At 56.3% G+C, this 26955-nt stretch overlaps 1 protein-coding gene across 2 annotated transcripts in view; it reads right to left on the bottom strand.

The window, feature by feature from the left end:
* Positions 1–26955, bottom strand: part of CMIP (c-Maf inducing protein) — a 208807-nt gene that overhangs the window by 36923 nt on the left and 144929 nt on the right. The window contains exons 1-3 of one of the 2 annotated variants that reach the window (XM_055413064.2): positions 12277–12433; positions 6901–7062; positions 2482–2523 (exon numbers count right to left, since the gene is read on the bottom strand). In XM_055413064.2, the coding sequence (XP_055269039.1) occupies positions 2482–2523; positions 6901–7062; positions 12277–12294 (222 nt within the window). In that variant the 5' untranslated portion in view covers positions 12295–12433. Of the gene's footprint in view, positions 1–2481; positions 2524–6900; positions 7063–12276; positions 12434–26955 lie in introns of those variants that run through there. The other variant, XM_055413063.2, reaches the window with a different exon arrangement.

Consider the following 26955-nt stretch of genomic DNA (forward strand, 5'->3'; position numbering starts at 1 on the left):
ACAACACATTCAGCTTCACATCGTTAATGTTAAAAGCAAAATATAAACACACAACCATATCTCTCTGTATGGGTTTATCACCCCCTGAAATGCCCCAGGGCTGGGATGGGATGAAATCTTTTCTTTTTTGTTTTTAAAAACAGTGAAAATATACTCATGAAATTCTTATAAAAGTAAAGAATATCTTAAAGATATTTTAAGTAAAATTAAAAGCTCTTCATTATTTGCCCAAGGTCACAGCTGGTATGGGGTTGGCCCAAGGTCTGCACTCGCCTCTGAACTTGAACCATACTCGGCTTCAAGCCCACGCTCTTCACCAGCATGTGGGAACCCTGCCAGGGTCTGGACCCCAGGTCCATGCTTGTCCAGTGACAGGCCAGCTGTTACCAGCCAACAATTACCTACAGCACTGATGTCTGACTGATGGGCTGAATAAAACCAACTCAAATTACTTGTGAAAGTATTTCTGAAAATTAAGTACATAAAAAAACAAAACAAAACACCTAATACCAATCCCCGTGGGGAGAAGACTAATTGTCAACAGGTCAAATCAGATCGTGTAATTGCTGGAATGAAAAGGAGGCAACATTGGTCATTTTAACAGCACTGGTCACAGAGAATACTGAACGCGAGCAAGGCTGTAAAACGGTGGGCTAAGGGTCAGACCTTGAGATCAAATTCTTTCCCGTTCTCAGGCTTCCCCGCTGAGTAGGGAAACTCAGCCCAGTGCAATCAAGGGGTCAGCCCCGCCAAATTAGCTGGATAAATGCAGCCCAGATTTCTCAGATCAAAATTCCTTTCCCAGGCTCCTCCCAACTCCAAGGCCCTGACCCCACTTTGGGAGACAAGGTGCAGAGTGGGACCCGGGGTGCTGCCAGCCAGGAAGGGAAGACACCAGTGCCTTGCTCGGTCGCCGCCTGCTTCTCCAACAGACAGAACTTCTTTGCCTTTGCCCGGGCTGCGCTCCCCGCCTGGACTGCCTTGCCCTAGGAGCATCCTATCCGCTTGTTGGGACTCCAGCTCCCCCACCTCCTCCGTCATCTTCCTCCCAGTCCCTCTGTGCTCCCCTAACTCCCTGGATGCATCTCCAGCCCAGACCACGTGATTTCTGGATTATCTGCCAGGTTCCCCCAGCACACAGTAATCCCTCAACGGCAGCTCTGCTGGTGGAAAAGAGACCAGCGTCTGGCTCATACTTGTACTCATGGGTCAACAGATGTCTGTTCAGTTAAATAATTAATTGATAGTATGCCAGAGAAACGAGGTGGTGGGGAGGCCCGGGTCGATGTTGCCCCTGTTCTAGCAAGAGAAGGAGAAGGGTAGTCAGGGCAGAACGTGGGGAAAACCTCTACATTCTGAGTGGACACTCAGCGAGCGGCTGCAGTGAGTGACTCTGTGGGGGAGCTCCACAGAAGCTTCTGCCTTTACGCTCTGTGATTAAGATGCAATTCAAAGGGCCACGGTGTCTGGGATGTTGCCCTTGTGTCAAAGGCTGTACCCACGAAACCTCCTGGGCAGGCGGATGTTCCAGACCCTTTCCTGGGCACACAGAGCTCTGCCTTTCACTTCCATTTCAAGTTCTGCCTTCCTGCTTCCCACTGCCTTAACGTTTCATGCTCCAGCAAAGCTGAAGCGTCCAGAATATCCCATGTTGCTTAAAATCTCTGTTTACGCTTTGTTTTCTCTCTCTGGGAAGACTTTCCTCTGTTTCCCCATCTGGAAAACTCCTATTGATCCTTCAAAACCCAGCTCAGAACCTCACTGCCTCTGGGAAGCTCTCTGGTTTCTTTCCCAGGTGAGTTCACCACTCCACTCTCCAGATTACAAGCCTCTATCTTTGCAATGATCTCATTTAACAGATGAAGGACTCCTTGGGAGCAGGGGCTGTCTTCATTATCCATGAATTCAAACACACAGCACAGGGCCTGGCACCCAGAAGGGGCAACTTCTTTTCTTTCTTCTCTCTGGTGAGAGTCATACTTCATAGCTTAGAATCACCCAGGAAGGATGTTTCACCTCAAACACGCTTACAGTCATAGTCAAGTCCCAGAGACTATCCCTCACTTTGCACATCAGAGGGAATTAAATCCGGGTTCTATGTGTGGATTAATTAGAAGACAGGTCCCGGGGCAAGAAAGAACAAGTTTACCTTTCATTTAATGGGGTTACGGCTGAGAATACATTATACGGTCTCTGCCATCTCCTGCCTCTGACTCTGCACAGCAGACTCAGGAAGGAGGCAGCGATTAAGATACATTTGCTACAAGCCTCAGAGACTGATAATTAACACCCCCTCCCATCAACTGGGGCTCTGACATGTGCAAAGACAGGAGGGAGGCACGTCTGGCCTGAAAGAAGGGACAAAACTGAGCAAGGCCGCGGTGCTGGTAGATGACGCTGGTGCTTGAGGAATTCACTCAAACCTGGTTGGGCTGCGGACATGGGAGAGGGGCGAGGGGGGGGGGGGCGCCCGGGACTTACCACGATGATGTTCTCGTGCTCCTGGGTGGTCAAGTTTGTGTTCTGAAGGGTGAGCAGAGAGAGCGGGAGGAAAACAGAACAAAACACACGGTTAATAAGATGGAACACTGGTATCTCAAAGGTCCACATGGTTTCAAAGCTGCTTTCAGCCTCTCGGACAGAGGACGGTTGTCACTTTTTCTTAATTAAAAAGATCAGAAGCTGATCAAAGTTACAGTTGGGAAGTGGGGGGTGGGAGGAAGCACAACCTTGGGGCAGGGAGAAGAGAGTTCCAAGTCCCCGTTTCACCAGTGGAGTGACATGCCCTCAGACGAGTCACTTCTCAGTGAGACAGTCCACAGATGGGGCCCATTTGGGGTTTAACACCGCATGCTTGGCCCTTTTCATGGTGACACATGCCACTTGGAAGCCTGGGGGCAGGTGCATAATAAACACGTAAAACACTCCGTCAGCCAGTCTTGAGAAGTATTTCAGTGGTTCCCAAGCTAGGTTTCCAGGGAACACTAGTGTTCCATGATGTTGGCCCAAGATGGTTTAGCTCTGTTAAAATTCTAGCGACTAACCTACAAAAGTATTAAGTGGAATGGATTAAACTTGCTAAATTTTTAGTTTTTTTTTTTTCTCTCTCCTCCCTATCTGGAATTTCCTTACACATCTGATACCTGTGACCACCATCCTGTGTTTAAGAAAGAGGATGTGAATGAGGGAAGGGACAGATCGCAATAAACAAGAGACGGTGAGAAAATTCAAACAGTCTCGTCTGTTTTGCTAGCATCCTGGTGTGTTCTGCTCTGAGCGTCTTGGTGGATGCAGACTTTCACTGGTGTCGACTCTTTCTTTCCAACAGGTGTTCGTAACGCACCTCCTCACTGGGCAGTAAATGGCAACACCAACACGGTCCCTGGATTCTGGAAGGAGCCCCATGGACTGAACAGCTTTAAGGAGTGTCTGGTATCGAATGCGTTTACACCAGCTGAAGCGAAGGAAAAGCGAGGGAGCTATCCTTCTGCTTTGGTTCAGGCAGATGGCCACCGAGGGAGGTGGGGTGAGTGCTGGGAGCATCCCGGTTCCCATGGTGACCGCCTGACCTGTGTGCCCAGGGTCCAGACCACGCAGGGGGGACGCTGCTTGGACTCTAACACCTTTTCTTTCTGTGGATGTGGGTGGAATCTGAGCAGCCACGGATGGCAGATTTTTAACCACCGGCCGATTCTCAGCCAAGGGCAGGTAAAAAGCCTGGCTTTCGCAGCTCTGCTAACCATGCCTCAGGCGCTGTGTCGGGGCTCCGCAACACTCCTTCCACCCACTTCCTGTGTCCGTAACAGGTTCTACGGCCAGGGGCTTGCCCGACAGCGGAGAAGACGGGGTGGAGTGGGGCTGTGACCCTAAGCCCCTACCTCCCACCTTGAGCTGCAGGGCTCAGGCCACACAAGGACCAGTTCCCCCTTTCGGGCTGCCGTGGGCGCGCCGAAGGGACCACCGGGCCTTGCTGCCCCCGCGCACGGTTCCAGCGAGAGTCTCCGGCAGGCAAGGCTGTGTCTCTTTGGTCCCCGTTGCCGGTGACAGCCCGTGCCCTTCTCAGGGAGCCTTCTCTCTATTGAAGTCCCTCCTGACCCTGGGTGGGGAGTGCTCACTAACAGCCACGGCGTTGGAGGGGACAACTGTATGATACACAGAGTGGCCACTGCACACACTTGACCCAGCAAAAGCCCGGGAGGCAGGGGACACTGGCTTTCCCAGGCCCATCCTCCTTCTCCCTTCTCAGGATCCTGCCCACCTTCGGGCTGATTTGGTGATGATGCCTGGAGCCTCTCAGGAGGAGAAAGCTTGGGCAGCAACTTAAGAGAACAAAGAATCTAGTCCACATGCTCAAAGTCAACAAGGGCAAGGAGTGGGGAGCGCTTGCTCTTCCAGCCATTCCCTCTGCACGTCGAGTTGACGGTGCTGAAGGTCAGGTTCACAGCCATCTCCCACCAGAGAGAAAGGTGACCGCTTATCAGCTGGTCCCTGTATATCAGGCACAAAGCCAGGCTCTGTGTACACATGAGAACATCCAATCCCTAATCCTAGGAAACGGGTGCTAATCTTAGCCCAACCCACTGGGAGACCTAGCTCCTTGTGTAAGGCCCGTGAGCTCCTGAGGGCAGAACCACGACTTGCCGACTCTGCACACTGCTGCCCTAGGGGCCTGGCCCTCACTCACCAAAAAGCCTCCGCCAGTTCAGGTAACATCCCATCAGCCTTGCAGTGGGGCAGACCTGGGCCTGGGTCCTGCCCACCCCTCATCCAAGTGACCCTGGGCACTCGACTTAACCCCGCAGAGCCTCCATTTGCGATTCCGTGTGCCTCCCATGCAGGGCCGCTGGGAGGAATATAAAGGGGCTGGTGCAAACGCCTGCCGCCCTGACCATCACAGAGCACGTGCTCAGAGAACCTCAGTGTCACTGGCAGAGGCGTGAACCTCACTGGAGGGGACGCCGCCTGGGCTGCAGCCCCAGCTCTGTCCCTCGCCAACGGCCACTCTCATCAGCACATCAGGGACAATATGGGCCCCCTGCCTGACACCCAGCAGGGGCAGAGCAGATACAAGCTTCTTCTGTTTCTTTAAACGCCTTCATCTCTCTACTCTAGTGCTTGAGATCAGCTGACTCTGAGACCCTTGATCTAAAGCCTGAGAAGTGATGTGAAGTCCGTGAACCTGTGGCCACATGAACCACATCTGAGATGGGCAGGAAGTCCCAGCAGAGGCCGGCCACGGGGTCACCTGCCGCCGTCCCTACTGCGCTGACCACGAGCCTGACTTAGAGACGGCGGCTGAGACCACTGGGGCCGATAAAGTGGTCAGAGCGACTGTGTGGTGGGACCCAGGCCGCCTTCGGGGTGGAATTTCCAGCCCCACGGCCTATTCGGCAGGTCACGTGGTGTCTCTGGGCCTCAGTTTCCCCACCTGTGAAATGGAGGCAGCGAGGCCCATCTCTCGGGGGGAGTGTGTTAGATGGAAAGCTGTGTGCATGGCACCTCCCGGCACTTGAGAGGTGTATCCTGATGGTGAGCTGCTCCGCTCGCTCCCGTGAGAAACAGCCCGGGCCTGCCAACTGGCCCCGCCTGCCATGCGGGGAGCCTGGACTCAAGGCTGGGCTGATGGCGCCTGGCCTCAAATCCTAGACTGTGAGCGTGATCCGTTTCAGAGTCGAAGTCTTGACTCTCACATGGGATGAGGCTGGTCTCCCACCTGAGGATGGTCACACCCTCTGCCCACAGCGATCTCTGCCACGCATCTTTCACCGCTAGCCCTCACCTCCCCCCAGGGTGGGGGACCCTCTCTCTTCAGCAGACGTGGAAGGCCTGGGCTGGTTTCCCGAACTGATGGGCAGCGACCAGACTGCGCTTGCGAGAGGGCAGAGGTTCTAGGTAGCAGGGACCTTGTGCGGGATCTGGGGGGGTGCAGAGGAGCCACCCAGGGAACCAGGGCCACTCCCAGGGAAGAGGGACAGAGACCACTCTGGTGGCCGTGCATAGCTGAGACCGGGAGTCATCAACCCCAGGGTCCCTCGGGGGCCAGGGAGCAAATGAATGAGGGCAGCGCTGACCTCTGTAAAGTGCTCAGAATAGCACAGGGACAGAGGAAATGGTGAGACGCTCCCGAGTGCCCCTCGCCCTCCATCGGGCAGCCCAACATCACGCCTCAACGTCCCGCCATCTTTCCTGCCCTGGGAGGGAGGAGACCACCTTAATATAGAAGCCCGGGGCCTTGCCTGGCACACGGCACCTGCTCACAGCCTGGGGCTGCCTGGTGAAGCTGGAGGCTCAGCTGGTTGGCGCTGAGCAGCCAGTTGCCAACTGCTACTGGGCATTCTGATTGTTTCTAAAGACAACCTGCAAAATCCTACTTTCTCGTGAAGCCTCTCGATTTTTAAAACCCTATGTGAGCTAAACAGAGTGTGGCTGTGGGCTGTGGGTGCTGAGGAGAGCAGGAAGCCACGTCTGCCTGGAACCCCAGTGCTGGGTGTGGGGGAGACAGAGGCGGCCAGTGACAGGGTGGACGAAGGGCGGTCTGGGGGCTGCACGATGTACTCCCACCCGGGATGAGCTAGAGGATTCTGACAGTGGCCACCAGCCCAGCTCAGGTCCAAGGCCAGCACCTGCCAGGTCCTGTCCCAAAGCAGGTCCTGGGGCACAGTGGGGTGACAACCACTCTCCCCTCCTTCTCAGCTCCTCCTTCTCAGCTCCCTCATGTCGCTGGGGGATGGCTCACCTCCTCCCACGATGGGAAGACAACACAAACTTGAATTCGATCTGCCACTTGGCATGGGATGGTGCTCAGCACACCCCATAATGGAATAAAACTTCAAAGTGTTGGAGGGGGCTGGGGTGGGGGCGGGTGGCACAGAGTTAGATCAGGGCAAGGGGCGGCCTTACCTCTGAGAGCAGTTTCGAGACGATTTCCAGTGGGGCCTGGTTGATGGAGTCGTCCTGCAGAGGGGATGTCAGAGCCATGTCCACCAGCGTCCGGATCTCCTTCAGGACAACCTCCCAACGGCTCGGGTTACTCAGGACTTTCTTGTATTTGTAAATCTTTTTCTGGTTGGGAGAGAGAAAGAGACCCACGCGTGTGATCGACAGGCCGGGGGTGGGCAAAATATACACCACCATTGGTGACTCCGCTGCTTCAGGGTGGACGCCTCCCTCCCTTCCCATCAGAATCCCATCCCGGAAGAACACAGTCTTGCCCCAAGTCGAATGCTGTGCCTGCAGACAGCCAGGCCTCCTGACTACTAGGAGAGTCATTTCTACTCTGCTTCCAGTGACCTTTTGAAAAGGATGAAGATAGTTATCCTTCAGGTTGCATCTTGTGCCCAAACTCCTTCCCCAAGTATTCCAACGCAATCACAGCAGGAAGGTACTTTCTTTGTGTTGGAGGCAATGTTTCTGCTCACCCTGGTCCTATGAGGCCACCTGGAGAGTGTGAGCAGCTGGGAAACCGGACAGACAGGTTTAGGGCCTGGAATTCAGCTCCAGCCAGGCAGGGACTGAGCCCAGAGTGGTCCTCAGACTGCACGTGGGGAGTAAGACAGTGCCTTCTTGCCTCTGCACCCAGAGTTGGGGAGCGGCTGGGGCAGGGGCCGGGTTGGTTCCGCCCTCTGACATCATGGAAACAGAAGCCCTCTCCGAAGGTTGCGGTCCCAGCAGCTGCCTGCCTCACTGCCGCCCGGCTTGCCTGGGAGCCTCTCTTTCTAACTGGATAAACTCCTTCATTAAGTGCCCCGCTCCCTGGGGAAAACCTAATTTTAAAGTCACGGAGCCAGCAGCCAGCTGGGTGACACGTCACAGCCTCCGAGCCAAAGTCTGAACGAGGGGAGGAGGCGGCGAGGGTCTCACGGTGGCCCCCGAGGCCCAGAGGCGAGCTCGCAGGCCTCCAGCGTCCCCGGACCACTGGGTCTCTGAATTAACAAGGATGAAGGGTCTTGGGCCCCAGGGCCAAGAACGGAACATCTGGGGAACAAAGTCCACACTGGACCGAGCAGCTCACGGTGCTGAGTGAGGCGTCGCGGTGGAAACCCCCAGGCAGACTGTGGAATCAGACAGACCCAGTTCTTCCTATAAAGCACGCCACCTCCCGAGCCTCAGTTTCCACTTCTGTAAATGATGCGTGAAAACGGCCTGTGGCCTTGTCCACGGTGTAAGCCTTATAAAGCCTGGACCAGCGCGGTCCCCTCTCTGGAGGGAGCTGTGCTCAGAAGCACAGTCCCAGGAGCACAACCATGGAACAAAGAGGGAACTCAGACACTCACTGGTCTCCTGAGAAACTCAAAAGCGATGAAACCGACAAGCCACTGCGACCCAGACAGGACAGCACCCTGAGTTTCTTTCTCACACTCCACGGCGTTCTGGAGCCTCGTCGTTGCTAATCACGCCCGTCGCCACGGCCATCCCCCACCAGTGACCTCACTCCTGAGGGTGCTTCCCCGTCTTCATCCCAGCCCTCCCTCACGCACACACGCGGTCCGTCTCCTCCCCTCCACCTCTCCACACAGCCTCCACCTCCCCCACCCTCGCTTCTCTACACCCCCAGCTGCTGCCCGTGAGGACCGCACGGTTCTCAAGTGGGGTACTGAACAGAGCGGAGACGCTGTCAATCATGCTAGATCCTACAAGGGCTGGAAGAAACCATGGCAACGCGCGTGTGTGTGCGTGCATGCATGCGTGTGTGTGTGTGGTGGGGGGTGTTTATTGAACAGTACATACGCCGCTGATGTGTGTGTGTGTGTGTGGTGGTGGTGGTGGTGGGGTGTTTATTGAACAGTACGGTGACTGGCAGTATTCGACAAACCCCGTTCTCTCATGAGGAGGTGCACCCAGCTTCCCGAGGCTTCCCTGGGACGGTAACCAGCCTCAGTCCCAGCGACCATCAGCCAGGAGCATGGCCAGGTCCAAGCAAACACACAGCGCCCGAAGTCTCAGGCAGTAGAGACACTTTGCAAGGCAAGAACCTGACCCAGCCCTGAAGACGAATGCTCCTTTGAGTCCTGGACATTGCAGGTAGGCTCTGTGACCAGAGAACTGCTTAATTTTTAAAATGACCATGAGATGGTTGCAGAAACTTGCTGTATGGGCTGCAGAAACTTGCCGTACATTAAGCCCCAAAGAAAACCACAAGGACGCACAGGCAGGTCTTCTCATGGTATACTCTAGATGGGCCTACGGTCTGGGCTTTAAGCGCATTCTCTTCTAATCAGCTGCAGGTTATTTATTTTGGAAAGAATAATGACTTCATTCTTTTTGTGAAAACAGGGCATGCTCACTGTGAGAAATGTAAACCGTGCTGAAAAACACAGAGGAAAGGATCCATGAAAAAAGGGCTTCAGAGATCCCACCACCTAGAAATAGCCATCATTAATCTTCGGTGATCACTGTTCAGCCAGCTCGCCTTTAGACTTGGCCCGTGGGGGTTGGTGGCCGTGAGCATGGTCCCTCCGTCCCTGGGTACCCACACCTGGATGTCGCCAAGACTCTGGGACACAAGGCCCAGGGAGAGGACCCTCCGGGTGCCCCCAGACCCTGCACAGTTTCCCATGAGCCCCCTCATGAGCCCCCTCCCAGGCACGCCCAGACTTGGGCTCACAGACACAGCCCCCCTCGATGGACTGGGCGCGGGCGACAGCTTTCCCATGGGTTCCTGCCCGAGAGGCGTCCCTGCTGGAAGTTCCCAGGGGCTGACAAGTGCTAACGTTTAATGAGCACGTACTGCAACCCACCGGGCACCGTGCAGGACACTTCCGGGCATCAGTTCATGCTACCCTCCTGGTCACCCCAGGAGCCAGGGACCTGCCAGGGGCCCTGGGAGGTGATGGAGGGCGCAGGAGAGCGGGTAGGGAGTGGGGCTGGGGGGAGCGGGCAGCAAGTCACCAGGGCATCATGGAGTGGTAGGACCGGGCAGCTGGCACCACCACCCCCGTGGGGACAAGAGGACCAGGGCAGATCACGCCCTGGAGCCGACCCACCCAAAGGCCAAGGAGGCTGGGCTGCTACCCACCAGCTTCCTGGGTTCCTGGCTGCCCTGTGCCCAGGCCAGGGTGCTCCTGTAGACAAGTCCCTGGGCGGATCGCCTGGACTTACAGGGAGTAGCCTTAAGGGCAGGGTGAGGCTGAGAAGCGCGGGGCCTGAAGCTTCCACCATGGGCTCTGGTAGCCTCTTTACACACATGGCTACCACAGCCAGGAGGTTACATGACTCACACCAGGTCACACGGCTAGAAAGGGAGCCGAGTCACAAGTATGAACCGGCTCTGAGGGACCCGAGAAGTGTCTTAACACACAGGTCAGGGCCAGCGCAGATGGTTCACTAGAGACACAGTCAGGAAGGCATCAGGAATTCTTCGGGGCCTGGGACGAGGGCTGGGACATGTCTCCCTGGCTCTGGGGTCCGTGGGAGCAGCCTGGGCAGGGCGGCTGTGACAGTCGTGGTTACAGGGTATGGACAGGTAGCCAGCCCCCAGAAGGGACTCTGAGCCCTGGCAGGGCACGGCCGCAGGGCAGAGGCAGGACCAGGGCCCTGGCAGCTCCGCCTTGGGCGACAAAATGGCACATTTCATCCCAGGAGCCAGTCTGATGAGCTCATGTGGCGATGAATCATGGTGGGGCTGGGCTGGGGCCGCCTCTGGAACCCGGACTTCCAGGTTCCTGGCAGCCCGGCCCTGGGCTCTGCTGTGTGGGACCCCTCCACCAGAAGGGTGGGCGACCTCCTGCCCTGTCCCGAGTGCATGGGCCAAGGGATTCCTTTGACAGGAGCCTTGGAGCTGTCTCCCTGTTTGTTTTTGGGCAAGGAAGCCAAGAATGGCCTTTTTTCAAGGGTTGGGGAGAAAAAAAAAAACAGAAAAGAATATGCTACAGGCTCATATGCAGCCCGCAGAGCCCCAGACGTTTGCCATCTGGCTCTTTCAAAAAAAAGTTTGCTAACCCGGAGGCTGGAAAGGGTCAAAAGCCCACCCAGCCGAGAAGTCAGAGCATATGCAGCTCAAGCTGAGAGGCCGTCGGGGAGACACGGGTTCTGATCGGAGAGAGACGCCGCTTCGCACCCACCAGGCTGGACGGAAGCAAGAGGTCCCACCACGTGTTGCGAGGGTGTGGATTCAACAGGACCCTTGTGCGCTGCATCAGCACAGCACCATTGGGAAACAGCTTGACAGTTTCTCAAGTCGTTAAACATAAATTTATCATATGACCGAGCAATTCTGTTCCTAGAAATCTACTCATGAGAAACAGAAATAGACTCTATATAAAGAAACACACATGAACGTGCACAGCGGTATTGTTGATAACAGCTCCAAACTGGAAACAACCCAAATGTCCATTAGCTGATGAACGCAGATGCAAGAAGTGGTCTCTCTGGACAATGGTACAGTAGTTGGCAGTAAAAAGGATGGAACCACTCAGATGCTCTAAAACACAGACGAACCCCACCAATATGCTAAGTGAAAGAAGACAAAACAGACATACTGGAGGATTCCTTTTACGTGAAATGTCTAGAAAAAGGCAAATTTATAGAGACAGAAAGTGCCTGGGGTTGGGAGGTGGCAACAGGGATTAGAACTGCAAACAGATATGAAGACCTCTTGCAGATGATGGAACTATTCTAAACCTTCATTGTGACGGCTGCACAACTATAAATTTACTACAATCACCGAATCACTCACTCACAACAGGTGAATTTTTGAATCTTATGCCATGTACATTACACTTTGATTAAGGTATATACATATAAAAAATTCCCACCCATGCAGGTGGAGAGTATCAAAGTCAGAGGCAGCATGGCTTCGCGATTAGGAGTGCAGGCTTTGCAATCAGCAGATTTCAGATCTGAGCTCTGCTTCATCTACCCGTTCACCTAGTCACTCCACCATTCATCCACCCAGCCATCCTCTCCAGCCAAGCGTTATCCATCTTTCCCATCAGCCAGCAATACTGCTGGGCACCATCTAGTATGGTCTGCCAAGCACTGAGTTAAGTACTAAGGTTACCTGTGGGAAGCAAAGCAGACAGACCTCGGTGCTCAAGGAGCTTACCGACACCCTTCTGCCCTTGTCTGCAGCGTGATGACAGCGACCACTACCAGAGGCTTGCACGGGGTAATATATACAAATGCTCAGCCCTGTTCCTGGCTGAACGGCAGCTCTAATTCTTAACGCCCGAGTCCCGAGGGTGAGTGACCCAGAGCAGGCAGGGCAGCTCCCCAGACCACGGAGCCCGCAGCTCCACTGCAGTCCTCGCCCTCTGCTTATCAGGGAGGGGGCGTTACCTGGGCAACCTCCGCCATCTCTCTGGCAAACGCGACGCCTGGCTCCTCCGGCCCGGGAGAGCGGAGCCCGCCGGCGCCTTCGCGGAGACGAGCTGTCACCGGGGAGGCGCCCCTCGGCGTGACTCAGAAGGGGCTGGGAGCACGCCTCCCGGTGACTGGCGGCCGCTCGGCGCTTGCCGCAGCCTCTGAGGCTGGGCTCACGCGAGCACGCATGCTCCCCCGCCCGTCACCAAAGGGGAGGCAGCCCCGGGGCGCGGGGGCGGGGGAGGAGCCGGGCTGGAGCCGGGCTTGCTTCTACAACTTCCTTCGTGCCAGGGGACGTCCCGAAGCTGTGCTGCCCAGCTCGAAAGCCACCAGGTTTCGAAAGCATGTGGCTACTTAGGCTGAAACAAATTAAAAGGAAACACAGCTGAGCATTCAGTGTCTCTACGGCCACACAGGGGCTGGCGGCGGCCACACTGGGCGCTGCAGACAGAGGGTGTGTTCGGCGTGGCAGAAAGTTCTACCGGGCAGGCTGTCCTGAAGTCTTAAGTGTCCCCTCGGTCACCCCCGCCCCGTTGTACCAGCCATGGGCTCGCCACCCCTCCCATCCCTCAGGGCCGGTGTGTGAGCAGCACCCTGATCAACCGCCTGCCCAGGCTCCACTGGCCTCCCCTCCAAAGCCTCCAGGGGCCTCTCCCCGAAGTCTTCTGCACTCCCGGGGAGAATGACTACATGGGTGACTTCCTTGGTGTCCCTGACTCCTAGACAGGCCTCCGACCTCCTCATTTCTCCCAAACGCGCCGTGAGTGTGCATGCTGGCTGTGCCAGCTGGCCCACCATCCCTGCCGAGCCAGTGAGCTTCTGGGCTGGGGGTGGGGGCCCCTTACATCGGAGTGGGGGCATTTCTGACCTTCTCTTTCGCCCTCCAGAACGGCCTCTGTTGAATCCTTTCTGCATGAAGCACCATCCCTTTGCCTTCAGAATTAACCCAGGTCTGTGACTGGCCCACATGTGTCACTTCCTGACTGCCCATCTGGGCCCAAGTCTAGATCGTCACCCTCTCAGCAGCCCCCGCGGACTCCGCAGACTCCAGTTTAGCCAATACAGTTACTGTACTGTTACTGCTGGACCAACCAACCAACAGACGGATGAATCAAAGTACACCCTCCAGGACTTGGGTTTAGGATGGGTGTCAGGACACCCACTCTGAGTGGGTGGGGCCTTTGGCTCTAGTACGGAGGGGCAGGGAGTAGAGGAAAAGACACACGTCGAGACTCGAGCCTAGCCCTGGTGCTCCCCTGTCGGCTGGAGGGGAAGGCATGGCCTTCTCACCCTAACAGAGCCACTGTTTGCGGCAGTGCTGGCCACCCCTGTCCAGGGCGCACCGTGTGCCAGGATAATGGGTTGTGACAAGATACACAAGAGCACTAGCCGTCATCGCTTTTGGAAGGCTCCCCATATATCAGCCCCTCTTCTGCGAAGCACCTTTACAATTTCTCACAACCACTCACTGGCATTCACGTTACACCCACTTCACTGATAATCATGTCAATGTGAACGGCATGATTAGCTCCATTTTACAGTTAAGAAGACTGAGGCTGAGAGAGGTAAAGTCAAGGAGCTGGTAAGAGCCAGAACTGGAGCTGGACTCAGGTCCAGCTTTGGATCCCGAGTCCCTGACTGCCAGGCTACTCTGAGGGGCATGCCTGAGTGCTTTCTCTGCCTCGATCGATGCTGCCGCCTCCTGCTGAGACAAACAAGAAGCCCTTCAAATTGAGGCGCTGAGCCCAGGGGCAGGTGGAGGCGAGCTGCAGCTGGGCGCCTAGCTGACATCTGCCTGGGAGGTCGGGCAATCTTTGTGAAAGAGGAGGGTAGAGATCCTGGCACTCTGCCCCCTGAGTGCCCACCGGAGGCAGTCTCCCTGCAGTCATCACTGCTTCCAAGGAAACAGCAGACACACGGGCACAGTGTCCCGCTTGTCATCTCCAGAGCATCGGCTGGTTGCCTGGGAAACCAAGCATCTGGCTGGTGAGGCGATGAACTGGTCGTGGTGCCAGGCTGGCACCTGGGTACCACATCCTACTTAGCTCTTGGGGACCGCTGCACCCTTGGCAAAATCCAATCAACCCATGGATCCGACTGACTGCACTGAGAAAATTCTGAGTGGCTGGTCTCCTCTCTCAGCTCTGACTCCTTGGGGAAAGGGTCAAGCCTTGTCTGTCTCCTCACTGTTCTGTGTGGTGACTGGAACCGCTAAGGATGCGTGGAAGATGCCCTCAGTATTTGTCAAAGGGAGAAGATTCAGAATCAGAAAGAGAGCTACAAACCGCTTGGTTCTCTCAATTTGCTGGCATATTGAGTGCAGCACTTTAACAGCATCACCTGTTAGGATTTGAAATAGCTCAGCTGAAATTCCATCACTGCCATGAGCTTTGCTCGTAGTGGTACGTGTTGGCCGTTATCAGCTACCACACCAGACCCTTACCCCTTCCTGCCCACTGCAGATGCAGGAACCACCTGCAGGGGGGCTTGTTAAAAGGCAGGTTCTAACTCAGTAGAGCCCAGGGGGCCTGGGAGTCTGCACTTTGAAGCAGCTTGCACGTGAGAGCTGCGTGAACCCGACCCTGGGGCCTGGTCTGCTCCTCCCCAGGGGGCAGGCAACCTTGCTCGGTCCCTGTGACACACGGAAGGGGGCACAGAGGGGTTAACACCTCGCCGGAGGTCACGCAGCTGGTGCTGTGGGTTATGTCCCCCACGTGGTAAGTCTGAGTCCTAGCCCCTGGTCTCTGAGGCTGTGACCTTCTTTGGAAATAGGTCTTTTCAGACGCCATCAAGGGAAGATGAGGTCATGCTGGAGCAGGGTGGGTCCTCATAAAAAGGTCAGGGGAAGACACACACAGGGAGAAGGTCAGGTGAGGACGGGGGCAGGGACGGGAGCAAGGCTCCCACCAGCAGAGGGACGCCGAGCAGCACGGCAGCCCCCAGAAGCTGCAAGACACCAGGAAGGAACCTGCCCACCACCCTGACGTCCAAGAGACGACACATTTGTGCTGTCTGAGGGGAGCCTTGCTCCTGGCCTCCCTGCTGTCCTGCTTCTGCCATCTGAGCTGGCCCTTCCCACCTTTTCTCGTGCGGAGGTGGTAGCCGGGGCCCCTGCTCTCAGCAGCTTCTCCCAGCTTACCCTTGGAATCTTCTGGGTTGTCTCTTCTTGGGCTTCCCTGGTAGCTCAGATGGTAAACAATCTGCCTGCAAGGCAGGAGACCCAGGTTTGACCCCTGGGTCAGGAAGATCTCCTGGAGGAGGAAATGGCAACCCACTCCAGCATCTTGCCTGGAGAATCCCATGGACAGAGGAGTCTGACGGGCTACAGTCCATGGAGTCGCAAAGAGTCAGACACAACTGAGCAACTATCAGATTCACTTTTAACTTTCTCATCTTGGGAAAGGCCTGCCCCCTGTCTCTCCTGCTCTCTCGCTGATGCCCACCCCCAGCTGATGACCTGAGCACAGAAGCTCTGGTCCTGAGCTGCCTTGAGGAAGGCCGGGTGGGGACCATCACTGCCATGGCAAAGAGCGGGCTGGACACCCAGGGAAGCTGCAGAGGGAATTCCCGGGAGGACATCGGCACAGGGCGGACTCGGGGTCCTCGGCACAGAGGAGTCATGGGGCAGGCTCAGTCCCACCCCTGCTCTGGCCCTCAGGTGTGTGCAGAGTGGGGCATCTCTGCATTCAGACTTCCGCTGCTTGTGAGCTGAGCTGTGTGGCCTCAGGCAAACCATACCACCTCTCTGAGCCTTAGTTTCCTCATCTGCAAAATGGGGCGAAGAGGTGTGCCTGCCTCTGGCAGCTCTGACGAGATTAAATGTGGTATTTCATGCTGAACCTAGAAGGTGTTTAATAAACGCTAGCCATTGGGCCAGTGGGGCACTGATTCAAGGCTGGAGAGAAAATAAAGGTGACGAGAAACTCCTAAATGCCCATTGACAGGGAAATGCCTGAACTAACCATGGCCACGTGCAAGATCACACCAGCAGCAGGTAAAAGGAACGCAGCGTGGCCAGCAGCCCTGCTGTGGACTCCAGCCCCATGAGCCACGTGAAGTGTAGAAGCACACACACAGGTGGGCAGGGGAGGACCACGGTGGTGGTGGTGGGTGCAGGGAACCAAGGAAGAGCTTCTTTGGCTTCATGAAACGTTTCAAACTGCTGCAGAAAGTCAGAGCGGTGCTGTACATTTAACCTCAAGGCAGTGAAGAGAAACGCCCCCAAGGATTTCAGAAACTGGGATCAAGGAGGCGGTGGTGTCCCTGTCCACAGAATCCTTAAAATTGGGCAGAACCCCACATTCTTAGAAGGAGATGGAAAGTATCTGAGATGCTGTTCTCCTTGATTTTTCACTGTTCCAGTCGATCGCCTTGTTTTTGAAATGATAAGATGCTCACCGGAAACCCAGTGTCGGACAGAGCGGTGTTTGGGAGGGGAGTGCTATAGAGCACGAGGGCTCATGGAGAGCTCGCCGCCGCCACGGCCGTGAGCCAGCGTCCGTGAGTGCAAGCCCTCCCCGCCTTAAAAGGGTACATGAATCCAGCCCACATCATGCAGGCTGGCTTGTTTTTAACCTCACCTCTGCCCCCCACCACACCCTACCCCAGCACCCATGCCAAAAACATGACATATGGTTGGCAAACGTTTTCTGGGAAGGAGCCAGGTGATAAATATTGCAGGCTTTTTGGGCCACGCTCTGCTGTTGTAGCATGACCGGGGGTGGGGGTGGGCCAGCTGGGTCCCCCTGAATCTCTTATTTAAAACAAACAAACAGGAGATGGGCCAGTCTGTCAGCCCCTGGGGGTATCAGTTCTGATCCGCCTCCCTGGCCACATGCAAACAAACGCAAATGTACAGAGAGCTGGTTTTTGCGCCCAGCCTTCGTTGTTCGGTCCTCCTTTTGTTTTACACAAAGGGCATCACGCTGTCCATGGGTCTCTACATCCACACCCTGTGGGTGGAAGTGGCCCCACATCGATTAGAATAGAGTTTCCCATGCTGAGTGTTCTTGTGAGCCATGTCAAATATCACCGAGCAAAGGCAGCATGTACATTTAGAAAATGAAAATCAAGCAAACGGAAGTCTTCTCTCCTGACCTCAGCCAGAGCTCTGGGCAACACCTTTGTATGGTCTTTTTGGGCAGTGGTCATCGGGTGCTGTGACTGCTACGCATCAGGGACCTGGCATGGCGGTCCCCTGACCAGACAGCCGGACCCTTTCCAGGCACTCTGTGTCACGGAGCTCTTCTCCAGGGACCACTGCCTGCCCCCAAGAGGGCCCCCTTGGTCCAACAGGGTCTTCCACGGTCCCTGGGATCAAAGCCCACCCCGCCTCCAGGCTCTCACGTACCCAGTGATGTGTCCTGCTTCCCCATAACTATAAACTCAACCCAGGGTGTGTTTATCACTAACAGGAAAGGCTGTCTCTGAGGAATCACCCCCTGGCAGACTCAACAATAAATTAAAAAATGCAAATATGGCACCGAGACTGCTCCTCTTCTGCTGGGTGGGAGAGATGTCTAGAGAGAGTTTCGCTCCCCTGAAAGGCAGAGGACAGCATGGGGCTGCTTGCCTTGGGCTTGAGAAAGGGAACTCTCTATCCCAAATAAGGAGTCCCGGGCTCGGCTTCAGGCAGTAGCAACCCGACAGGGGCCTCCGCTGTTTATTTGACTCAGAACTTTATCTGGGGCTCGCAGGGCTTCAAAGGCATCCGATCTGCTTGGGCCTCGTGCGGGGAGCTGCGAGGCCTCACCAGGCTGCCTCCTTTTGGGCTGGAGCCAGGGCTCCTGCTGCAAAGGGCCTTAATTTATGAGCGCCCTGGAAAAGGACCCAGCTCCCCAATTAATTCACCTGCAGTAGATCATCAATGTTTGTGTCCAGGCAGGCAATGAAGGTGCGCTCGAATCAAAGGGGGAGGGTGTCCTCCTGTGTTCCTGAGAAGGGGGTCTTGTGGGGAGCAGGAGTCACCAGTTACTCAGGCAGGCCCAGGGTAAGGTCAAGGCAGATCCACGGGTGGGACCTGGAAGGCATTCATGGCAGTGATGTCCGAGTGGCCCACATGGTGGAGGAGACACTGGCAGAGGCAACCCAAAGCCATCACGCCTGATCTCAATGGTCTCGAGTTGAGAGGGACAAAGAGGAGGCTCAGGCCAGGGGCTGAGTTCTGCCTCAGGTATGGGGGAAAGTTCTTTACTCTGAGAGTCAGTTTTCTGGTCCGCAAAATGGGGACATGAAATTAAAAGACGCTTGTCCCTTGGAAGAAAATCTATGAACAACCTAGACAGCATATTAAAAAGCAGAGACATTACTTTGCCGACAAAGATCCGTCTAGACAAAGCTATGGTTTTTCCAGTAGTCATGTATGGATGTGAGAGTTGGACTATAAACGAAGGTTGAATGCCGAAGAACCGATGCTTTTGAACTGTGGTGTTGGAGAAGACTCTTGAGAGTCCCTTGGACAGCAAGGAGATCCAACCAGTCCATCCTAAAGGAGATCAATCCTGGGTGTTCATTGGAAGGACTGATGTTGAAGCTCTAATACTTTGGCCCCCTGATGGGAAGAACCGACTCACTGGAAAAGACCCTGATGCTGGGAAAGATTGAAGGCGGGAGAAGGGGACGACAGAGGATGAAATGGTTGGATGGCATCACCGACTCAACGGACACGAGTTTGAGCAAGCTCCAAGAGTTGGTGACGGACAGGGAAGCCTGGTGTGCTGCAGCCATGGGGTCACAAAGAGTTGGACACGACTGAGCCACTGAACTGAACTGAATCCTACCTCCCAGGGACACTGTACCGTCTCAACAGGGCAGCAGATGAAGTGGCTGGAAAACAGCGGGCACGCAGTACGTGTCTGCTGCGCTTTCTCCCTTTCGTCAAGACGCTGCAGGGGCTCTCCGACTGCTGTGTGCACCAGAATCACCTGGAAAACACACCGTGCTACACTCTCCTCCCCCACCTTCCAGTTCATGAGGCAGGAGTGTGCACTGCTAGTAAGTTTCCAGATCACACAGAGGCTTCTGGTCTGGGAGCCCCAGTCTGAGAACCAGTGAGCCACGATGCGTCCACTGTGGTGGAGAGGCCTGGAAGGAAATAAACACTGCTCTAGACGGAAAGTTCATCGCAAACGCTGACAGAGGCTCTGAGCGCCGACAGTTGCCAAGGGTCTGCTGCAGCCCAGCACCTTCACTCAGCATCGAGTTGGTCCAGAACTCCTGGGTGTGCTTTTCAGGTTCCATGGGCTCCTGGACATCTGTTCCAGCCCAGAGGTCAGCCAAAGGATGACCTCAGAATGGCATCCATTCTGCCAAAGGATCCTATCCATGCACCTGCCTGGTCCCTGCCGCCCCTCCAGCTCTCACCTGGACACAAGCCACTGTGGCCTCCAGCCACCAAGGTCGGCAGGCTCCATCTGGGTGGTTTTAGGACCCTGGACAGGGGCTCTCTGTCCATTTCAGAGTTTTCTGCAAAACCACCCTTGGGGTCTAAGAGGGCACCGAGGGAGCAGGTGCAGATGATGGCCACCGGGGCTATGGTGCTTCTGCCCTTGTCTCAGGATCAATCAGCCTCCCTTCCAAACCCCATGCAGGGAGCAGGCTGCCCCCGGGGTATTTTCTGATCCCTGGGTGAGGTAAGGACCTAGTGCCTCTGCAGGGACAGGCCTGCTCTTTTTGGATGCTCTGTTTGGCTTTGTCTCTGAGCCAACAAGCAGGCAGGAGCCTCGGAGGCAAACCCAGAATGGCAGCTCCCCCACCCTGCCGAGAGCTGCCAGCCTCCTCAACTTGGGGGGCTCACTGCCCAACCCCCCCGACAGACTCCTGTAGAACAGAAGGTCTTCCTGGTCAAGAGACAACCTCCCATTTACGTTTTACAGACTTATTTGAAGAAAGAGAAAGGGAGAGAAAAAATTCTGCCTTAAACGGCAGAAAACAAGTTCACCCGCAAAGCGTTTACGTGGAAGCCTTGTGTGGTGGGGTGAGTCATCAGCCCCGTCAAAGCGTGCGTGGGATGACACGCTGAGCCCCTGGGCCCCCTCCTCGTCTGGGAGAGAGAAGCAACCCACAAATGTGCTTCTTTCCTGGCTGTGTGGCGAGCCGGCTGTCACTCGCCCCTTCTGAGGCTGGGGGAAGGCTGTCATGCGGGCATTGTGGGGTGTCTGATGTCCCTGAGCCCAGAGCTGAGGCAGCGCAGGGTGGGGACAGGTTTGGGGTCCCAGGGATGTGGTGCAAACCCCAATCCCCTGCTTCCTGCCCTGGGGCTCAAGCAGGTGCTTCCTCCGGGCCCCCCAGGGCTCTGCACTCTTGACCTTTCGAGTGCGATGGTCAGAGGGCTTTGCAGGGGTGAGGCTATACTAGGTGCCCCTCGCTGTCCCTGATCCACGGACGATGGGCACCTGCATCGCCTGTCCTTTCTCCCAGACACTCAACTTCCCGTCTGAGCAACAGGGTTTCACTCAAAGATTTAGGTCCTGCTGGCCTTGACCCTTGTCTGAACGAACTACTACAAAACCGTAAAAAGCAATGAGGTAGGGAGACCCGAGTGCGCTGTACAAGCTTGTGTGTGAGATCAACCATGGGACGTGACAGATCGCTGAGGGAGCAAGGAACGCCCAGCGTGGGTAATGAAATCCGTGTGGTGCTTTAAAAGGAACTTTGATGACAACCTTCTGAAGGGCTCCATGAAACTAACAGGACTGCCTTTGGGAAAAGGAACTTGAAGGAGGAGAGACTGTGCATTTCACACCTTTTAGAATTTTCCCAAGGACCGAGTACATGTGTAGCTGTCACTGGTCTTAGCTGCCATCAGCAGATATTTGGGGAGGGAGAGACTGCAAGGGAAGATGGCAGGAGGGAAATGTCCAGGCTGATGAGAACCCGGGCGCTGGCAACTCAAATGAGGACAGCAGTCAAAACCCATGTGACCCAAGAGATTTGTGCAGTTTGTTATGTCTAAATTACAGTTCCATTTTTTTTTTAAACTTAAAAGTGTTTACAGAGGTCTATGTACAGTGGCACTTTTTTTTTCCCCCAGTTTTCTCTGTCCTTTTTACTATTCAGAGGAAACCTTAATAAATGCAATTTTAAATATGCCACCTCAGTATTCCTGTATTCTGTTGTCAGGTATATAAACTGGTTTGGATCACTTTGGATAACTGTTGGGGAAGCGTCCACCAAAAGGGACCCTCTGCCTACCCAATGGCCTGACCTCAAAAGGATGTAAACGTATGTTCACTCAGAGACGTGTTTATAATGGTTCTGTTCATAATAGCCCCAACCTGGAAACCTGTCTGTAACAGAATGAACAAATTAATAGTCTGTTCATTTAACAGAACACTATCGAGTGAAGCAAATCACTACTACACAGGATATTATATGTGGCACAGATAAACCTTAAAAACGTAACTTTGAGCCGAAGAAGCCAGGCATGCAGGAGTTTAGGCTGTGTGACTCCATTTACCTGAAGTTGAGGTCCGCGCCAGATAAATCCATGCTGTGGGAAGGAGGAGAGTGGGTCCCTTGGTGGGCGGTGGGGTGCACAGAAGCCGGGGGAACTCTGTGGGGAGGGGGCTCCAGGGAGGCGGTCACATTCTCTGCATCGATCTAGGCAGTTACAAGATCGATTCTCTAAGCATCTGTGGCATTTTCAGCCAGCAGTATCTTCTGATCTGTGTACTTTCTACATGCATGCTATCCCTTCAATGAAAAGTCTACTTCAAACACAACCGAACTGCTCTATGTTGATTCCAAAGAGACCTCTGGTTGAGGACGGGGCCTCCCTGCCTCCGTGGGCTCAGACAGGGGACTAGGCCACCCACCCTCTCCATACCCAAGGTGGTGCCCCTTCTGCCAAAAGAAGCGGGCTGGAGACCCACCAACCACCCAGGGTTCAAACCTCAGCTCTGCCTGGTTCTGGCTGTTGATGAGCTCCCTGGCCCTCTCCGATCCCCCTTCCAAATGAACCTGACTTTGAGAATACTGGCAGAGCGCGCCACTGGAGCCCCCAGCACAGCCCCGGACACTAGTAGGCACCGAGTAACTGTGCTCTCCAGTTACCGTGAGGAGAGCCCACAGGAGCGTGAGCTCTCCTCCCCAGGGCGCCCTGCCCTCTGCCACTTGTTAGTTTCAATCCCTGAAGCTTCCCATGTTATTACTTTCAGGGCCCCTGATGACCACCTGGCCCAGGCGCTGCGGCTGCGAGTCGCTGGAGACCGGGGCCTCCCGCGGGTTGTGATGAGTGCAGGCGCAGAGGCGGCCTGGCTGGACTCGCCTCGGGAAGGGCCTCTGCTCCCTGGGGTCGGCTCTGCCACCGGGGGCGCCTCCTGCTGGGCACCCCCCGGAGTCTTGGACGGCGACAGGCCCCCTGCCTCACGGCGGGGGAGCCCCCCTTCACGGTTCTCTGTGGAATCCCTCTGATCCCTCTCAGGAAGTCACAAAGCCCTCTTTGACCAAGTGCCAGAAATTAATCTGGACGGAATTCCTGCTTCTTGGACCTGGAGGAAGCCAACCTGTGGCTGGGCCTGTGAAAGGACCGAAGAGGCCACTCCTGGCCATTCCAGACCTGCTCCCCGCCCCGGCTTCACCTTCCCGCTCAGGGGCAGGACAGATGACACTCACGACCCCTCCGGGCAGCTCAGCAAAGGCTCTCGAGAACAAGCCTCAAAGAGACGTGGGCCGGAGCCGACGGGACTGGACGTGGATTCCCAGTCGCACCCAGTCTCCACAGGTCTAGGAGGTCACCGAGGCCTCTGTTAACTCAGGGTGACCCACAGGGGCTGCGTGGAGAACAGGTCTGTCCCGGGGGGGAACCAAGTGCAGTGACTGATTAGTGACGCCTGCCAGGGGCTCCCTGGGGGTGGGTGGCACACGTGCTGTTTGCACATGCCTTCTTTCTTCCAGAGCCCTGTCTTCTGGAAACTATCTGCACAAAGGGAAAGAGACCTTGATCATTAAACAGGAATAATGAACACCAATCCAGTGCTTGTTCACACGGTAGGTGTCATTTCTAAGCTCTTTACTGCCATGAGCCCATGTGGCTCTCACAGCAACCTAAGAGGCTTGGTCTTAATGTGACCCCCACTTTATTCAGGAGGAAAAAAGAGGCCCATGGAGGAAAGGAGCCAGTCCAGGGGTCCCACGGCCCATGGGGGCGGTGGAGCCAGGGTTGGAACCTGGGCAGTCTGGGGCTAGAAATGTTTCTCTTGGGGACGAATTAGCAATATGTGGAAAGAGTCACCAAAGAAAATACATCCCTACTCTCGGCCTAGCACACACCGTTCTGGAAATCTGTCCTGGAAGAGGAGTTCTAAAGAAGTGAAAGCCTGGCTACAGTGGACAGTCATGGCTTCATCGTCTGTAATTGAGGAGAATGGGCACTGCCCAAATGCCCAACAGCAGGCCCTGTGGTCAGCTTGCATGACCTCTTCACAGGTGTGACGGACATGCTGAAACGTCTAAGGACCTGTCACAGCTGCCAAGAGGCTGTGCAAAGGGAGACAGAGCCTGGAAGGGCATCGGAGGGTGAGCCAGGGAGCAGGGCGGTCACCGGCCTCGCAGTGGCCATAAGGGTGCTTTCACCACCACTAAAGAGGGGAGCAGGCGGCGGGGCAGTGGGGCAGGCCGCGTGGAAACGGCAGGAGGGGAGCACGGGTTACCGCCTCCCCTCCAGACATGGCGAGCCCAGCGAGTCACCCAGGAGCTGGGGGCCAGGAGCGAGGTGCGGGCAGGGGACAGCCGCGAGCTCGAATCTGGGGACCTGCGTGACGCCACGCGTCTGGGCAGGTGTGTAAGTGGCCGGTTCTGAGCCTGACCTTCCGGGGCCAGGCCCAGGGGTCTGCCGTGTCCCAGAAAATCAGCTCTCCCGCGAGAAGCAGGGGATTGCCACATCGGAGGTTAATTCACGTAATCCTCACAGTGACAGCTGTGAGGCTCAGAGAAAAATGGAAAGCTCTCATGAAACGCCTCTGGATACAGGATGCCATGGCCCCTGGCACACGAGGCGTGAGGGCAGACAGGCGACGGGGACGCTGCGGAGCAAAGCCCGCAGGTGTGAGGGGGGAGCTGCCGGTGCGGGTGCACATCTGTGAGCATACACGTGTGTGGTGGGAGCCCCGCTCCCCGTGGCTACACTCCCAGGTGCTAGAGTCAAACTGGTGTCTGAGCCCCAGCTCTGCCACTAAGAGCTGCGGGCCCTTCAGCCAGCGTGTTGGCCTCTCGGCCTTGGCCTCTGCATCTGGGATATGGGGAAACGGAAGGCCGAAGCCCCTTCTCGGGGTTGTGGGGATCCCCCAGGGGGCCAAGCGAGGTGCTGGCACTGGCTGGGCATAGGAGGGGTGTCCTGGGCAGAGTGGCGGGGCCACCTTCTGCCGTGGGCTGAGGTGAGGCTGGACTTGGCCTTGGCACGCGTGTCGAGAATGTGTGGTCCAGGGTCTGCAGGGGGCACAGCATGGCGTCTAAGGGCCAGGTGCTGGGAGTGGAAGTGGCTCCCCATACCCAGGAGGAAGGTCAGAGTCGGGGATAAGGGTCCTACCCTTCCTCCCGGGCCCCCGTCGGGGAGGGCATGAGCTCGGGGCCTTCTGTCCCTCTGACCTGGCTCCTGGGGACCCTGCCGCCTGCAGGGCCTCTCTCCCTGCGTGGGAACAGGGGTGATGGGCCAGCCTTCCCAAGAGGGTGCTGGTGGGAGCGGGAACCCAGGCTCTCAGCCCCACATCCGGCAACCCCAGTTCCTCACCTACCCACTGGGGACCCTCGCGGGGGCTCAGCCCGGGGCCTGGGGTGGAAGCTGGATCGTGACACCATGAAGAGCAGCTGTCCCTGGCAATGGCCTTTGTCCCCTGCATCCCTTCATCCATGAAACGGGGGAGCTGGGACCATGCAGAACCACTCCAGCAGGCGTACTGACAGGGTCACTCCCAGCCAGGCAGTGCCCTCCAAGGACAGACTGCCCCCCCTGATCTTACAGAAACTCCATGGGGGGCCCTGTGAGGGCTGGTGAGTACCCTCTAGCTGCTCTGACCAGGGCATGTGTGATGACGCTTCCACAGCCCTGGCAAGGCAGCCCATCTTCACACTGATCTGTGAGCGAGGCACTAGTGATCTCCCCATTCCACAGACGAGAAAACTGAGGCCCCAATAAACACACCCCACACCCAATGTGCTCAAAACATAGCCTCCCTGCAGCACACGCACACACAGGCACGGACCCCTCCTTCCTCTCGACCCACCTACACTGTCCAACAGAGGGACATGCCCTGGGCAGGGGTGACCGAGCCGCGGCGGCCGCCTCAGGGGCTGGGGAAACTCTGCTCAGGGATGCAGCGGGCCGGGGAGGATGGGGGCCCGGACTGGGATTTCCCCAGCATCCCCCAGGGGGAAAATCACCTTGGTTTCCCAGACTTCTGGGCAATGGCCCAGGAAGCCCTCTCAGGAAGCAAGAAGGTGTTTTTCAGAGCTGGAGGCACCAGAAGTGCCGGCTGCATGAAGCAGGCATATAATGCTTCTCAGGGCTCCTTCAGGGCAGCTTAGGGCGCGTCTCCCCCAAGCCGGGTCCTCAGGGCCTGTGGTCCAGGGCCTGGTGCACCCGGACAGGCCTGTCCCGCACAGCTCGAGCAGCGGGCCTCGGGCCTCGAACCCTGGGAAGGGCCAGTCTCCTCGCAGCTTTGTAAGCATGCCCCGGACCCTCCCAGCTGGAGCACACCCTCGCTCTGTCACACAGACCTGGCCTGGCCTCACAGCGTGGCGCACAGGGACGGGCTTGTGCCAACAGGATGGGGCTTCCAAGTGCCTCTGAGACAAAAACGAGGCCTCATTAACCCAGGACGACTGTTTATGCTTCCACAGCCCCAAGCATCGGCCTCGGGGGCCAAACCCCCCAAACCCAGCAGGGCAGGGCCGGCCTCTCCAGGGAACCCCAAGGACACCGCTCTGCTCCGGCGCACCCTGGGGGGCTGGCCGCCACCCCAGCCGGCTCCTGTTGGCTCCTGTCCTCCTCCTCCAGGCCCCAGGCCCCCCATGTACCTCCCTGACCTGCCTGCCCCAGGGCGGGAGGCCAGGAGGAACAGCAGAGCTGCCTGCAGACTGGAGGGGGCAGAGAAGGGGGCCCAGAGCCGGGAACGTTGAGGGTCCCCTGTCGCCTTCTGGGGGCCTTGGGATCTTGGACAAGTGGCTCGGAGTCTCTCACTTGCAAATGTCAACAACAGCGGACCATCTGGTGAGCTGAGACGATGCTCAAAGCTCAGTGCCCCTTGGAGGAAATGTTCCCAGTGGGCTGGGACGGTCGGGGTGCGCTGGAGATCAGAGCTAAGGCCAGAAGCGCAGCGGGACCCCCAGGATGGAGAGAGGTGAGGATGTCACGCGGGTGTTGTTCTCGGACTCTGCCTGGCCCACAGCGCACTTGGAGGTCGATTCTAGAGCCGTGGTTCTCAAGCTTTTTTTTTTTTTTTCATTACGGTTCCCCTAAGGAGCCTTTTAAGACACCCTCATCCCAATCCATCCTGATCCCACTGAGGTTAGAGTCTAGAAAACAAGATTCTGTTGAGTAGACTGAACTACATTCTCTATACACCACTGGAATACATTTTTAAGCTCCAAACACTGATTCTGGCCCCCTTGGAGGGGCCATACCTGTAGAGAACGCCCTGGGAGGGTCCCAGTACTCCC

This window comes from Moschus berezovskii, chromosome 22, assembly GCF_049115385.1.
Source record: "Moschus berezovskii isolate FMDL1 chromosome 22, NW_MosBer_1.0, whole genome shotgun sequence".
Lineage (NCBI taxonomy): Eukaryota > Metazoa > Chordata > Mammalia > Artiodactyla > Moschidae > Moschus > Moschus berezovskii.